At 43.0% G+C, this 16,128-nt stretch overlaps 1 protein-coding gene across 1 annotated transcript in view; it reads right to left on the bottom strand.

The window, feature by feature from the left end:
* Positions 1-8,407: 8,407 nt before the first annotated feature.
* The window catches only part of timeout, a 75,226-nt gene continuing 67,505 nt past the window's right edge, over positions 8,408-16,128 (bottom strand). Inside the window, exons 12-18 of the mRNA NM_079617.3 lie at positions 14,208-14,303; positions 14,032-14,080; positions 13,181-13,322; positions 10,921-11,126; positions 10,537-10,625; positions 10,030-10,233; positions 8,408-9,879 (exon numbers count right to left, since the gene is read on the bottom strand). Coding sequence (NP_524341.3) covers positions 8,480-9,879; positions 10,030-10,233; positions 10,537-10,625; positions 10,921-11,126; positions 13,181-13,322; positions 14,032-14,080; positions 14,208-14,303 — 2,186 coding nt within the window. The 3' untranslated portion in view covers positions 8,408-8,479. The remainder of the gene's footprint in view (positions 9,880-10,029; positions 10,234-10,536; positions 10,626-10,920; positions 11,127-13,180; positions 13,323-14,031; positions 14,081-14,207; positions 14,304-16,128) is intronic.

The following is a 16,128-nucleotide window of genomic DNA, read 5'->3' as shown; positions in this document are numbered from 1 at the left end:
GGATGTCAAAAAAAAAAAACAAAATGCTTGCAGTCAAGGGCTTTCGCAAACACTTGAAACGCACGCCAAAGACTAAGCTGACAAAGAATGCGCTCAAATATGAAAATCAGAACAAGAACGATATGCAGCCAAGATTGGAAATAATATTTATTTGATATTTCCCATCGCCATCGATGGCAACAACAAATGGCAAACATTTGTGCAAGTCTCAAGCAGCAACTTAAGCCAAAGTGCACACAATCCATCGTCCTTATTCCTTCGGCCCATAGGATATGCTTAGGCATGCAATAATCTAATGTGCAAATATGAATGGTGAATGTGCGAGGCGGACGAGCACAACATGTTACATGCCACTAAAAATCTAAATAAAGTGCCAAGAAAGTCGGCGCAGAAAGGGACTGCCTTCATAGGGCGCAATGCAGTGAAAGATGTTGGCTCAATAGCTTCATCACATATATATATATGGATATATATTGCGATTGTATGGTAACTTTGCCCTCGGCCTGTTTGCATAGACTGCGCCGCAGACCGCCAGACACGTGCACTTGAAAACGCCAAAGTCAAGCCCAACATCGACGCCAACGCCCGGGCCAAAAGTCAATAATAATAAGTTCGGGGATTCGGAATACAAAAAAAAATCCAGTCAGCAACTGGATAAGGGGGCTGCAGAGGGGTAAAAAATACTCAGACAAATTCGCTTGAAAAGGGTAAAGGAATGTAATAATACTTAAAACTTGAAATTCGACTATGCTGAGCAGGTTACAAAGGCAGAAATGACAGTTTGAAGGCAAAATATATTCATAATATCCTAATTCTATGAAAATACATATTAAACTAAGTTTAGAAAATCAATTTTATAAAATTAAAAGTCAGGTATAAATATATACAATTACTTGTAATATTAAAGGCCTCTATAAATATGTCTTTATAAATTTATGGTGCTTTATAAGTCCAACTGCATATATCTTCGTGTTAAATTTCAGAATAGTTCAAAATTGGTTTTAAAATAAAATATTTTTTATTTCAGGCTGTCTAGTTTAATTCGTTGGCGGCATCACTGAGCCGCAAAGCGTGGTCTCCACTCCGGGCCCACTAGGCGTATGAGTTATAAGCGAAGTTGCCGTAAGCCTTTCAGTGAGCTCTGTCCGCCCTGTTGGCCCTGCCCAACTGTCTGACTCGCTGGCTGCATGGCTGCCTGGCTGCCTGTGCGGGATTGGAACATGCAGGATGAGGACTGGTGGTGGGCACGTCCCTATCTTCGGCTGACTGTTAGCACTGCCTGCTTGACTTCCAAGTGGCATTTACTCATTCTTTTCTTCACATGTTTGCCCTGCCTCCGCAACGGCTGCAGTCTGCCTGCCTCGATTTGTCATTTTGCTGCCAAGACGAGACAGAGGCTGGGCGGCTAGAAAAAAAAGAAGGAAAGACCGGGGGTAAAAATGGAAAAGCCCTCAATTCTGTGCATACTTTTGTGTGTCGAATTTGAATTCAATTTCCGACGCTGAAAGGTTTTTAATCTTGTTATCAGGCAGCTGCTCAACCGCCTGGCATGCAAACTTGAGGATTTTCTGGCCGGCAACCCTTGTTAAACGTTGAACAGTTGATTAGCTTAACCTTTTTGTTGTTATGCAATGCCCTGCGGCAGAGGATTGTTAATCACATATTAATAAGTCCACATGCTCAGTTCAACAGAGGAATTTTATTTAGAGTTTTAGAGTTTTAGAGATTAGAAAATTTATACAACCATCCTATAAACTAAATATAGTTTACTGGACATATGTGAAAAAAAAGAAATGATACTGATTGTTTCAAGTGGAGCATTAGAGTTAATTGGTAAAAATAACCATTTTTATACTTTCACTTATACTTTGGCCAAAAGTCTATTCAAAAAACACCACATATCATACCCCAATAAAAAAGAAGCCCATGTCACACAATTTTGAAAAAGATGGGTAAAAGGATTCCAGTGTCCAATGGTCAACGTTTATCAGACAGTTAGACACTTTTTTAGGTGTCCTTTATTGGGGCTTAATTAATTTCTTGGTAGTATGCTGTTGTGACACACTCAGCTGGCATTTATCCCACGAATTTTCCAAGCCTCTGCAAAGCGTAGACTCCGAAAAGGGGAAATGGCAAACCGAGATATCGATCCCTCGTCAGAACTTTATTAAAAACCACCTGCAGTGGTATATTGCCAGTCACATGGATTTATTTGCGGCCATTAAATGTCAGAGCGACTGGAGCGACTAGAGATTGCAACGGCCTATCCCAAATCGCAACCGGATAGTCAGCTCACGCATTTTGCAAATTTACCACCGCCCAGCCGACCAACAGCCACACCAAAGTTGCGGCAGATTATAAACGTAATCCCGGGCGCGGGCCACGTATTCCGGAGTCCTATAAACCGTAAACTCACGCACTCGCCCGCAGCGGTGGCAAATGCCACGTAGCTCCGGTAGCTCCGGAATCGCAGGGCCCGGAGCACAGAAAACATAAAAGAAAGCATTAAAAATGGCAAACAAAATGGCAAACATATTTCTACTCGACGCGTCGCCACAGAGGTGAATAAAAATAAGCACAGTTGCCAAATTCCACATTTGTTTAGTGCTTAATGTTTAGCCACCGTCGATTTGCATGCCAAGCAGGTGCTACATAATTTATCAGCGAATTCAAATGTCGAGAAGCTACGGATCTGATTTATACACTATACACAGTCCTGGCCTGTAAAATGCTATGGCGGAAATTGTTTTCGACATTTAAATGCCAACTGACAATCGGCAAACCGACACCTGCGTCGCCATTTTGTCTGGGCAAATACGGCAAAATTTCGGTTAAACTATGGGTTGTTCTCAAATCTTCTTTTTGTATTCCTATTAATTATTAAAAATGAAAATGAAAAGCAAATAATTAACTAAGGACTACGCATAGTACCACTTTTAGTATCTTTAAGAAGTGAAACTAATAAATAGTTAATAAAACAAATTACATTATTTAAATAATGTTTGTAAAATATCATGCACTTATCATTTTCGATTCTCAGATCTTAAATCAAGAAATATACTTATTTGAGATATTTGGAACTCCCCGAGAGAGCTGTGATTTCGATCTGCGATTGCAATTACCATCAATTTAATCAACAAGGTTGCAACGCCAGTGCAAATAAAAATCGAGAGTCGCCGCCATAATTTTGGTTTATAGCCGGGAATCTGTTAATGCGATGACTCTCAGTTGGCGCTCTACCCGACTGTCCTGGCCACCTCATCCATTTTCAGGCCCTGTCCAATGGCGCTCATAAATAAAAATCACTGAGGCTTGAATTTTGCATAATTCCCTTTTTTCTTGTTTTGGCTGCACGCATAGCACGGCAAAGTGTAGTAAAAAAAAAATGGTTGGGAAAATTGCCCGTGTACATATATAGCCAAAGGTGTGGGTAAAAATCTCGGTGTGTATTTCTGAATGGCTGTTGGAAGAGGGGCGTGTCAACGGCCTCTGCCACTCCCACTGCGGTCCCATGCATCATGGTGTGGCAATTTTCAGCTTTTATGTATTTATTGCACATGAAATGCATTCCACAATGCGCCGGTAATTTACCAACTACGCCCCGTTGCCACCCATGAAATCCAGGCCATTCACCCAACAGCAGCCACTTTCAATAAATGCAACTGCAATGTGCAAATACCAGATATTTGCAGTTAGGGCTTCGGTAAAGCCCGACAATCCAATTTGTTTCCATGAAACCGTGTTCTCAGAGCATTTACGACACTTTTTTAAATGTAGGTAAACAGCATAAAATTGGCAAGCGTACAGAAATGTTATTGTAAGGATTCCATTCGAGTACGAGAAGAGAAGAGAAGAATTAGGGCAATTAAATACATCACTTGTAAACTGACTTTGTGCGTAAGTCTTGTAATATGCAGCTTGTAAAAAACTCTAGTAATATTCTTTGACCACAGCAATTAGATTTATCCGAAGAACCAAAACTTTCCCATTCGGTCCCCAAAATGCCCGTTTCCCAGAACCCGAACGAGGACAAAAGTTTCCCAACTCAGCAGATCACGAAAATCGTTCCACCACCAACCAAACCAAACCGACCAAAAAGAAATTGGCACATTCGCTATCCAACCACATTTCGCCTACCATAAATCCAGACAAAAGGAAACTTTTTGGCAAGCGAGAATTTATGCCCGGACTGCCGGCCGACTTCTTAGCGATTTGTTCAGGCTTATAATTCATGTTTTAATTGGCAAAAGTCGAGGGGCGAAAAACGCAGACGCACAGTCGAAGAGTCGCATTTATTTATGACTCGTTAAGTGTAAAATATCTGGCGCAAAATCAAAAGATGCAGTAAGCCCCACACCCAACCAACCGACTGCGAAATACCAATCTAAGTCATATGTTTGTTTATCGTAGTGCCCAGTAGCGCCCACAAAATCGGGCAAAAAAGCCGCTGCCAAGTTGGCAGCCATTAGGCTAATTAAGCCCCCTACGAGCATTTGAAACGATAAGTCCCGTATACGGGATCACGAGGGTCACTAAAAGCCCCTTATGCTGAGAACAACATAAACTACAATAACAATTAGTCGGCTTACGGAGTCGAAACTCGGGCTTCCAGCTCGAAAAGCCTAACCCTCATCATCAGACGTAAAGGAAAAGTGTCCACAAAGTTTGTGCGTAAGCCCTCGCAAACAGGGTGAATTTTCGGGTGGTTCGAGCTAGTTAGCCAGTTCGATCCGTTGGGTTAACCCCCAAAGGCCGTTCGAGACTGTCATTGTGCCAGAAGTGGGCCGGGCTAAAGAGTGCATGACATACGCTTTTTACAATTATTTACTGACACTTCCGAGTCACGCCCCTAGGTGTTTTGAGAAAGGACTCCAAAAAACCAGACTCGTTTTACTAGTACACATGTGCAGATTAAGGCATGCTTTTTGCTGCCCTAAAACAAAGCACCTAGAAATAGAAATCATGGGAAGAACACTGCGGAAAACAAGAGATTTTATACGGATATAACCTGTATAAATGGTATATTCTAGCAGCATATGCTCGAATTTAAGCTATCAGAGCTTTAGTTCTCAGAGGAAAAACCATACCTTGTAACTAATGGTATATATGTCTAATGAGCCAGATTTATTCATTTCATGAACTTGGTTTCAGAAAAACTCTTCAGTAAAGGGTCGCTAATCAAAGCCTCTTCATCCGGAGTGTAAACACTTCACGAAGTGTATCTTAGCCTCAGCGTTTTGAAAATAAACTTTGCCGGCTGCTTTTGTTATGATTTCCCAAAAGCCAAGACGGGACACTGAACTGTGTTTGTCATCGGGTGACAACAAAGACTGGGAAAACTGGGAAGGGGAGGACCTCTCCACAGGCAGTCGGTGAAGTTTTTGCCAAAGTGCCTCTCTGCTCGCAGCTCTCTCTTAGCGAGTCCTGTAAATCCTGCGAATCTGGCATTGTGTTTATCACACGTCAAAGGCGCTTTTTGTCTTTGCCCAAATCTGCTTCAATTTGAGCCAAGATGAGCGGCATATAAAAAGTTTCTGTTGTATAAACATTGTGTGATTGTTAGAAAAACATGTGCCAGGGGCACAAACACACTCTTGCAAAGAGAAACGCCCATTCGAAAAAGAAAACGAACAAAATTCAAAGGATCGAACGTCTATCCTGAAATACGCTGCAAAGTTGAGTTACTAGTCTTTTAAATTTAAAGTAGATTGTTGCAGTATAATTTTTACTTGCTGAGTATTTACAGAACTATTGTATATAATTATGATGTGGCACAAATAATCATTTTGGTCACAACAATATTGATATACAAAATTTATGTGAAATTCTCGGTAAGCCTTTTACAAAAAACGCTGTACTTGTGCAAGGGTATAATGCAAAAAAAAAGTTGGGAAGAATCGAGAAAATCCATGGAAGTGGGGAAGCGCAAAGCGAACTCATCAAACAACGCCATCATCTATCTGCATATGCCACGTCCTTGTCAGCGACATCCTTATTCCCGTTATGATGAAAAGTCGCAAGTTTTCCGAGCAGAGAATGTAAGTGTGTGCCTGTGTCTGTGTCACAATAAAGCCGCCTTTATAGTCCTCAGATTAGGTTAATCCGCTGGTTGTTAGCTGTTGGCATCGCTATCTGTTCGGCCTTTGTTCTAATGATGGAAATGAGCGTGTGAAAAGCCCGGACAATAACTCTTTCTGTTATGTTGGCCCTAATGAAAGCAGTTACGCTTTATTGTGCTCACGCACACACATTCCACTGCGAGCTCGGTTTAATGAACAGCTCCTCCGCGCAGCGAAAAAAGGATATTCAAGTCCCAGGCCACGTTTTATCATAATTTACGATGTATTAAGTGATTTTAAACATGATGCTTGCTGTTGCCTCTGCCATAACTGCTGTCTTTTGCAACCTCTTTGACACACTTACACATACAGCTAATGACAAGAGAATAGTTAATTTACTTTGAGGTAAGAAACCCTCCAAAGGAGCTTTACACTTGGAAAATAATAATATGTTGCCTTGAAAGCTAAGCTACCCATAAGTAAAATATTTATTAATGTTCTTCCTGGAACAGTAAATGTTTATGTTCTACAAATATTTAATAAAGAGTCAGAAGTTCCGATGACAGGATATGCTATTATTCTTAACGCTGCTGTACAAAACCTCCACGCTATCTCCATAAAAAGGTGTGGCATTCTTTTGAGGGCTCATGCAGTTGACATGTGCCAAGGAGGTTGATTAAATTAATGAAATAAATTATGAGCTGCTCATCACCGGCTCACTCGCTGCTGCCTTTTAAATTGAGTGCGCGCCATCTTGAAATTAATAATGTGACATGTCGCAGGACGAAGGGCAGGAGGACGGGGGTCCTACTCCTTGGCAGGTGCCACACACGTGTGTCGTGTCCTTTTAATTCTGCTGCAAAATAAATGAAGTGCCTAAGCCAGCGCAGACTTAAGTTGCCTGTCTGGGATTTGATTTATGCGCGAGCTTGGATTTTTCGCAGCCCGCTTAAATTTATGCACTTAATTTCATTAATACGTATAGTGAGACATCACGCATACGCCCCGTTGCAACCAGAAGCGGAAGCAGCACAGACAGTTGGTTCTGATCATTGAATTGAATCGAATTGAATTTTATTTTTAAGAGCCTTCTCTACCCAATCAACCGCATTCTCATCTGTGGCCGAGTAATTTCCAATAAAAGTGTCACAAAATAAAAGTCCTTCTCCGAATGCGAAACGCACCACAAATTCGTTAGACGTGCAGTCCCAAAAAATCCAATAAAAACACAATAAGGCCGGGGCCATTGGCCAGTGACTTGTGTGCTGCTCTTTGGCTCCCCTTTCGGAAGCTGCTACAAAGCAATGCATTTAAGTGTGATTATTTCTTCCGACAATGTGGATTGTGTGTGAATTGCAACTGCCGTTGCACAATGCTCATGCGGAGCATTTGCATGCAGTCGCAAGTAGTACACCTGAAAAACTTCCAAAGCGATGATGAAAAAAAAAAACTAAAAATACTATACATATCTGTGTAAGGAAACTTCTGCAAGAACTGAAATAGAACCACTGTATATATGCGATAAAAAGTATTTTAGCTTCTTAGTATGCATTGTAGCCTCAATAAAAATAAATATTTTATTTTCAAACTTACTCTAGTAATGTTCCAAGGATAATTGAAGAGATTTTCTTAAGTGCATGCCTTTTGCCAGTCGAATTCGAGCCAAGCCTGGGACTTGAACCGTCTCACCCTTGCCAGAAATTAACAAAATGCATTGCACGAAACATGGCGAATGCTCACCCCAGTGGGGGCAACGGACCAACAAAAGCCACCAAATTAGCAGAGGCACACAAAAGGCTCTGGAGGTGGGGCAGTGTGTGCTGCTCACAATGGACCACCATGGAATTCCATCAAGTCGACTGGGGGAATGGCAGAGGTAATAGAACTGGCCAAGAGGGACTTTATTCCGAAGGAAGGGTCGTCGGGGTCTAGGCCATGTTTGCTGCCAGACAGTTACAATGCAGTCGGTTGACTTTTGTTGGCCAAGTAGATACCCTTAGGCGACCACAGTAGGCAGTAAATAATGTAAACAGCATGGCGAACGTAAAAGACCCATATAGCCAGATTAACATTTTAACTTAACTACACAAGCTACACGAATAGATAGGTAATTATTATTGAGAGACACATTAGAAAATCAAGAATTGATAGGGTTATTATACTAAAGTACTGTGAGCCACATAAGCGTTATGAAATGAATATCACACCTATGTTTTTTCAATCAAAAAGGATTTCCAAACTGTGTGATAATGCCCAATTAATACCCTCTCCTAGTAGAATCACAATACGCATATAAACAGTATACACTCTCGACGAACATGAAAAAGGAACAAACAAAAGCTGATATACAAATTATAAGTTACATTTATTCGAGCTTCCATTCCGGTGAGCTATAAAATCAAGAGCAGAACGGGTGTGCATTAAAAATCATCCTCATCATCGTCATCGATGATGGCCAACCGACGCCGCTTGGCCGGCTCGCCATCGACTTTGGCTGGCTTTTTGCGAGCCAAAAAGTTGGCCTCCTCATCGCTGTCCTCCTCGGCATTGGCATCCATGTGGCCAGAATCCCCATCGTCGTCGCTGCGTGGGCGTTTGTTTGTCTTGTCGGCGGGCAAGGCGCCATCATCGTCGTTGTCGCTATCCGAGTCAATTACATTAACGCGACGTGCACGCTGCAGGGACTTATTGGTAATGTTCTCTTTGTCACCGCCGTTCTCATCCGCATCCTTGCTGTTCTGCTCCTCATCCTCCAGTTCCAGCAGGCGGGCACGATAGTCCTCCGAGTTGAAGTTAAATGCATCATCGTCCGCCTCTTGAGCGGCATTTGTTGACTCATTTAGAGCCATATCGCTCAGTTTGATTTTAGTGGCTCGCTTGGCTCTCAATTGGTTAAATAAATCATCCGTGTTGGGTTTCTCGAGCTCTGCTTTATCTGTCCCATCGTCATTGCAGTCCTTTGACTCCTTGGCTTTGCCTTTGACCTTTCGCTTGGCCTTCTTTTCGCTGGCCTTGGGTTTGTCCTTGGCTTTTGGGGGAGCACGCTGCTCGGTTTCGTCATCGCTCTGGTTGAACATAAGACTATCAAGTTTTCGCTGCTGTTGGGTGGCTATGTTCTCCTTCCGCTGCCTGCTGTGCTTTTCAAGGAAGTCCTCCTCTTCGTCACTCTCCTCGGCTTCCTCGCCATCCTCATCGTCTGCAGCCTCGTCTTCCGGCTCAGCATCAACCTCTTCTCCTGCCAGGATTTTGGAACGTAATATCAAATCGGCTGAGTTCAGATATATAGGAATACGCCAGTAGGCTTCCATTCCCGAAATTGGTGGCTGCATGCCCAGGGCGACCAGGACCTTTTGGAAATCACCATCTTCCATGGCATTCTTTTGATTCTCCATTAGAGGCAGGAGAGGCACACCATCGTCATCCTCGACTGCTTCCTCGGTATCTTCGCTAGCGTCTTGCAGGCATTCCTGCAGCCACTCGATGGCCGATTGATACTTTTCGGAATCCACCTGACCGATTAGAGCTCTAATGGTGCCTACATCCAAGGGTGTGCGTACCATCTGACGCTTCTGGACTTTTTTCGGTTTGGACTTCGGCTTCTTATACCCCTGGTCCTCAAACATGGGCTCCTCGGCAAAATCAAACTCATCGCCCTCGCCTTCCATTTCTACGTCTTTCTTGGGCTTGTCTTTGCCACGCCCCTTTTTGGCGGGCAGAATCTCGGATTTATCCGCTATCAAATGAATCTGAAGCATTCGCTTGATGATCTGCTGTTTGCTACGTCGTTCAGCGAACTCATTGACAAGCCGCTCTAGGCAGTCTGCAAGAATAAATAGTAAGTAAAATCAAAATCTGACTTCTGTACTTATTCCCCCAAACATCTAATCAATTTGGATTTAGTTTTGTGCCCTTGTTTCGAGACCTACATTGCATCCTTTGCTCTGTGTACTCAAACTGATTGTCCACTTACCCGGCTCAATGCGATGCTGATCATATAAGCTCCTTAGCTCGTCATCCTCTTCCGGCTGCCAGACGTTTTTGCCGCTCTGGGCGGACTTGGTCGAACGCTTGGTGGGCGCCTTGAATAGCAGGCCCAGTTCCTTCAGCTTCTTCAGGACGGTGCGGCGGTTGCGCGTCTTGTCGACCAAATTGTCCAGAATCCAATCAATCACATCTGAAAGAACAGACACAATTGAGTAGTTGTTTTCCGCCTATTCCTAGCCACTCTCCCTCTCTCTCTCTCTATGCCTGCCTGTCGCTTTTTCGAGTGGCCAGAATGCCGGAGCTGTGATTGCTTCCATTCATTTCCTACGACTCAAGTTTTAATTCACACTCAAGGGCAGTTTTGAAAAATGCAGATGCAGTGCAAGCAAAAACTCATTTTCCGGATTTTTAAAGTACTTCAATGGTTGAATAAATTTGTATATGCGTATTTTTGCACTTTTTTCATTATATATACTTTTAATCTTATAGTTACCCTTATCTGTTTCAGGATTGCGCTGGTTCTCCTCGAAGAGGAAGCGTAGCTCCGACTCCTGCTCCTCGGTCCAGGCTCCTTTGGTGCCACTGCAAGTAAAGTTAATACGATAAATATGGGGCCAGGTCTTTTCAGCACACTGTCTCCCCGTAATTTTGGCTTGCCATGCAAATGATCTGACCCTTTCACTACTGTCCGTGGGGTGCAAATACAATAGGGACTCCATTCTCGCCGCTGGCCATCATTTATCATGTGCCAACTAAACGACAGACGATGAAGCCCCGGCTCAGTCAATCATGTGGCCATTGTGATTGCCCTACCTATCCATCCCATTCCCTTTAGCCACAAAGATGAGGAGACAATGGCCAAGTAGCCCGTACTCACGCTTCGTAGGCGTCACAATAGCCCGACTCCAGCTCATTTGCCTCCCTGATGCCTTTGTAAAATAATAACTCTGCATAGATTTTGGGATTAGTCGGGGCTACCTCGACAAATTTGCGCACCACAAAGATGGCCAGGCGGCGCAGCTCCTCCTGATGGACGTCACGTTCCACGCTGAAGACTTGTTGAAAGATGCGAAACAGCTTGGCCTTGGATGTGGAGAGCGGGAAAAACGCTGGTTAGGTTGTGCTTGAAATTCAAATGAAAAGTTTCTCGAAAGGCAGCCATAGCCACAACAGCCGCCACCTCGCCCCTCTTCTCCACCATTTGGAATCCTCTGCGGTTGCCGCCTGCGGTTGTCTCTCTTCTGAGCAAGATATCATTTGCAGTTGGCAAAAACTTTATAAATGCCACCCCGCACCCGAACAACTAACCCTAAAAACAGCCACCTCCCCACCCAAAACCCACTGAATATCCCTGTATCGTTGTCGACTGTCGTCGTCCGTATTTGGAATTTAATTTATCCTATGATTGCGCAGACCCATTAGTGGTTTTGACTTTGCATATGATGCTACTTTTGTTTTGCTTGTGGCCAGACTGGCAAGCAGCAGTCTGCTCCTTTTGATGGCCTCATGGACATGGATAGCTGCAGCCATTCACTTCACTGAGGCAAAAAACTCATCTTACGCTTACAAAAAAAAAATAGGAGAAAATTAACTAACGTTAATTAAGTCTGCACTTAGATTAAGTGAACGCATTATCAAGCTCTAATATGAACGATTGAATATTGTATTAAATGTTTCATGTGTTTGATGTGGAAGTTTAACAAAATAAATAATACTTATAAAATGTTTCCAGATCTTTAAGTAATCAAATCTTCTTATGCTGATATCTTGAAAAAAACTTTAACTCTCATTAAGACCTCGGATTCTCTTCAGATCCTATCCGTTTTTAGCAGTACTTTCTCAATCTGATAAGCTCATTGGTTTAGAAGGATTTCTCCCAGTGCTCCGTTCCTCATTCTCGTCACCGTCATAGTCATTGTCGTCCTTTTAATCGTCGCTTGTGCAGAGCAGACATTGAGCCGGCTTAGATGATGCTGATAGGCAACCCATGCCGCCTGAACAGAGGGACGCGAGCGTGATGATGGACCACGGAGTACGAAATGCGAAAGACGGAAGGCGGAGACACTCGACACCGGCTTTGTCCCCCAAAATGCGATGCCGTTTTTGGCCGCTCCAGTGATTAGCCATTCTCCGTTTCCAAGTCATTCTGCAGTGGTTGCATGCCACTCTGTCGCTAGTTGAAAGCCAAAAAACCGATAGCTTTAAGCAACGCTTTAAGCCGATGAAACTGGAAAAGTGGGTGGGTGTTTTTGGGTGGTTAGGCGAAGGCCGTGCAGCCGGCTGCTGCTGAATGTGATTTATGAACTCTGCCCGAAAAGAAAAGTTTAATTGCCAGCCGTGAAAAGCAGCATAAGCAGTTGAAAAGAAATCCGGAAAGAAGTGAAAACACTCGGCGCAAGGTAGAAAGTTAAATGCTCTACAATGAAAACCTCGAGAACAGTAAATAATATTTTCAAGCTGTGACTTGCCGTAGGATTTTAAGATTTTTTTTAAAAACCAAGCACAAGGTAAGGACTATAAATTAGTATCGTAATACTAAAAAGAAAACGACGCGTCCACCTTCAATTCAAAGTCAAGTCTTCAAATCAAACCTGCGAATTTATTTAATTTTCAACTCGAAGACAACCGCGTTATGATCCTTTCCAGGGGCTCTGAACCAACTCAAACACAGACATTTGAATATTTAAGTCGCTATAGAACCCAACCGATGCTCTGGCTCAAGGCAGCGCGTGAAAGGCTTAAAAAGTTCAAATTCCAGCTGACAGCGGAGGGACCGAAAAAAAAGGCCCATCACCAAACCCGCTTAAAAAAATTGTATATATACGCGCAAGGCAGTAAATATCGTTTGTGGCTTTAGACAAATAGAAAAAAGGTCCGCTTAATTTGTACAAATTACCATAAAAATGAAATGAAAGCAGCGACAGTAAAAGAAGAATGGCAAAAAGAAAATGAGAGGCAGCTAAGCTGTGGCATTTGTATTTTGCGTTTGACTTTGATTTATGTGCACGTCGCTTAAATGGATTTAAAACAATGTATTGCATTCACTACTATTGGTACATGTAGAATGATTAAAACCAGCTTGAAGCTAAGTAAATATTTAAAATTTAATAAAAACATATTCTTTATGATTATCTTACCTGAAAAAGCATTCCCGCACATTTGCAGCCGTAGGCAATGCGATGTAGAATAGTTACGGCCGCTTTCAAAGATCGAGTGGGTATATCCGCCCAATCCGATAGCACTAATGTGCAAGCCCGAACGATTTTCGGATTCAGCAATCTAGAGGAGAAAGTCGAAAGGGGAGACGCAGGCCATTATAAACCAAACTCAAATCAAATTATGCTAAATTTAACTAATTATGATTTAAGAGTTTATCCAGGCGGTCACCCCGAAAACAGCAGCGACCGCGGCAACCGCAAATGTTCCACACTCGGCACCAAAGTTCTAGAAACATTTGCAACAACAATGGCAATGGCAATGGCAATGGCAGCACAATTAAAATACAACGGGCCAACCAACTTGACGTCATTTTATTATAATTGTTGTGGCAGGGTGAGCTGATGTTACTGCTCGTCGGAGGATGTTGCTCCTGTGATGTTGCAGCCGCTCTAAGCTGCCTGCGGCATCTGTGTGCGCCGGTTTCCAGTTCGAGTTCGAGAGTTCGCGGCCATAAAACTTTTGGCACAAGTAATTTCTGACACTAATCCTTAATTAGTAGCCACGAGCACTGACTCTCTGGTCTGCCTTTCAATTAAAAATACAATTACAATTTTCAACACGACCATCACGACACAAAACCACCGTTCAACCGAGCGGGCGACCATGATAACTTTTCAAATAACAGCAGTAAAATTTAAGCGACCCCTCTTCCATTCCCCTCCACGGTGTGTATTTTCCCAAATGGAAAAGTGTCCAGGAGCGGTTTGGCCTTGATTCGAAAAGTTTATGGGTTCGGGGCGGTACTTGGTCTAGTCCTAGGCCTATTTACCTGCGAGCGAAATCATCAAATTTGAACGTTTTCTCGGTGAGTCCATTATCTAGCCAGAGGGGGAAAAGCGGCGAATGGAATGGAAAAACAGGCAAATGCCATTTATTAGTTGAAATTTCCTCAAATTATTTTCATATTTATCGCAGATTTATGCAATGAGTGCTCCCCTTGCTTACCCTGCTCTTCGTATTCTTCGTTATCCAAGTCGTCGTCTTCGTCCTCGTACTCGTCCTGCTTTTGGTCCTTTTCGTTTTCCTTATCCTCGGACTCAACTGAAAAATGAAAATATTATTTAAGTACCAGGTCTAATCAGGATGCCAGAAATGGTGATTGAATTTCGCTTGAAATACGTAATTCTGGACAGAGATATTAAGGAATGATATGACAATATTAAAGCTGATTAAGCAATCAACCCAAGCTCCCAAAATGTCGTAAATTGTATTAAAATTTAACTCCGAAGGTCCATATATTGGTATTATATAGAGATCCATTCCCATTAATTTTAAGGCCACTATTTTACAATACAACGTAATTTGTTTTAATTTTGAAGCACACTTGCACCCTTTGCGACTTAATCAATTATGCAGTTGTTGCATATAGAGATAGATGAGGGCACTCCGGTTAGGCACACCCATTCTCCGTTGGCAAAACACAAATGGCCATTAACAATAATTATGACTGCTGCAATGCATAAACAAGTGTACTTGTGTTCCTACAACCAGGCTCAAACGCACAGAGGGCTATAAGGGGTGCACAAAGAGAGGGTCCTGATAAAATGCAAAGCTAGTCAAAAACACACTTCACAGGATCCCATTTTTGAAAACAGTGGAATTCGAATGGAATACGTATGCTGGGCCATTCGACCCTGGGCTTTCGCTTGGAGGCTGCTAATGTCGCACCTGCTCCTGGCGAAATGCCCCCAAAAAATGTCAGCCATACCCAGAAAGGCCAGATTTCAGGCAGTTACAACTTCATTTTGAAAGTGCAGGTCCAGGACATCCCCCTCGCACCTTTAGCACCTTACACCCATGGAATGTGCTGCGTGTGCGTCGCTTTATTAACGTCTTGAATGGGGTCTCCACTGGCATTTCAGTCCGTGTCCCTGTTTCTGCTCCTGCTGCTGCTCCTGTACCGTGTGCCCTGTCCCCTGTCGTTGGCAGTGACGCTATGCTCCGTCATTAAAATACAATTTTCTGTGTCAGGTTCAAGCTGTAAGCCCAAAAACATGGCACACGAAGGGGCAAGGTGCGTGGTCGGGGAGAAATGCAACACGGACAGCACACGATATTAGTGCATGTCTTTTGGGCTGCCTTTGTAGCTGCATTTGTTGGCCCGACACCCGACAGGATTGTGGATATAGTCATACGGCCCTATAGCCATCCCACTCTCCGGCACAACAACACCTTACTCCATCCGAAGGACTGCGACTGCACGGCCATTAAACATGAACCTCGTTACGGCGTTGTTGATGTTCTTGTTATAAGCGGTAACTTCAGGGTAGTCAGGCTATGGCCCAAACTTCATGGCTCGAAGTCTGGAAGTCATGATGGCACTTTGAAACTCACGAAGTCCAAGTTGCTTGGCTTACACGGAATTACCAGACACTAAACAAGACATACTTTAATAAAAAGAGACATATTAAATATTTCAATTCAATAGGATATTTAAATGCGTTTAGAAGGTAATATTGTGGTTTAAACAGCTATTTATGAATGTCTATTTTCCCAAAAGCATCGTAAGTTTATATAAACTTGGCTATTTATCATTTAGATTACTGAAACAGTTTTATATTTTACTTGTGACCTAAGGTGCACATTCTGTTATTTTAAAATATCCTAGTTTAATAAAGAGTAACACACCAGTCTAGTTAATTAAGCCTAATGTTTGTTCAGTTGTCGGGGTGCATCACACTTTGCAGGCCACACTTAATGACTTTTGCGCGTCGCTTGCACCTGGACAACACCTGAACGCATATTCGCCACGACCCCTGTTTGGACCAACCACTCCCCCTTATCATTACATGACCTTCAGTGCTGGATATTCCGCACATCCTGGTAGCAGCATACAAAACGGGAACGTGCCTGGTGTTTGGGCTGT

Source organism: Drosophila melanogaster, chromosome 3R (genome assembly GCF_000001215.4).
Source record: "Drosophila melanogaster chromosome 3R".
Classification (NCBI taxonomy): domain Eukaryota; kingdom Metazoa; phylum Arthropoda; class Insecta; order Diptera; family Drosophilidae; genus Drosophila; species Drosophila melanogaster.
Note: the sequence above shows the minus strand (reverse complement) of the source record. Positions and strands in the feature narration are given on the sequence as shown.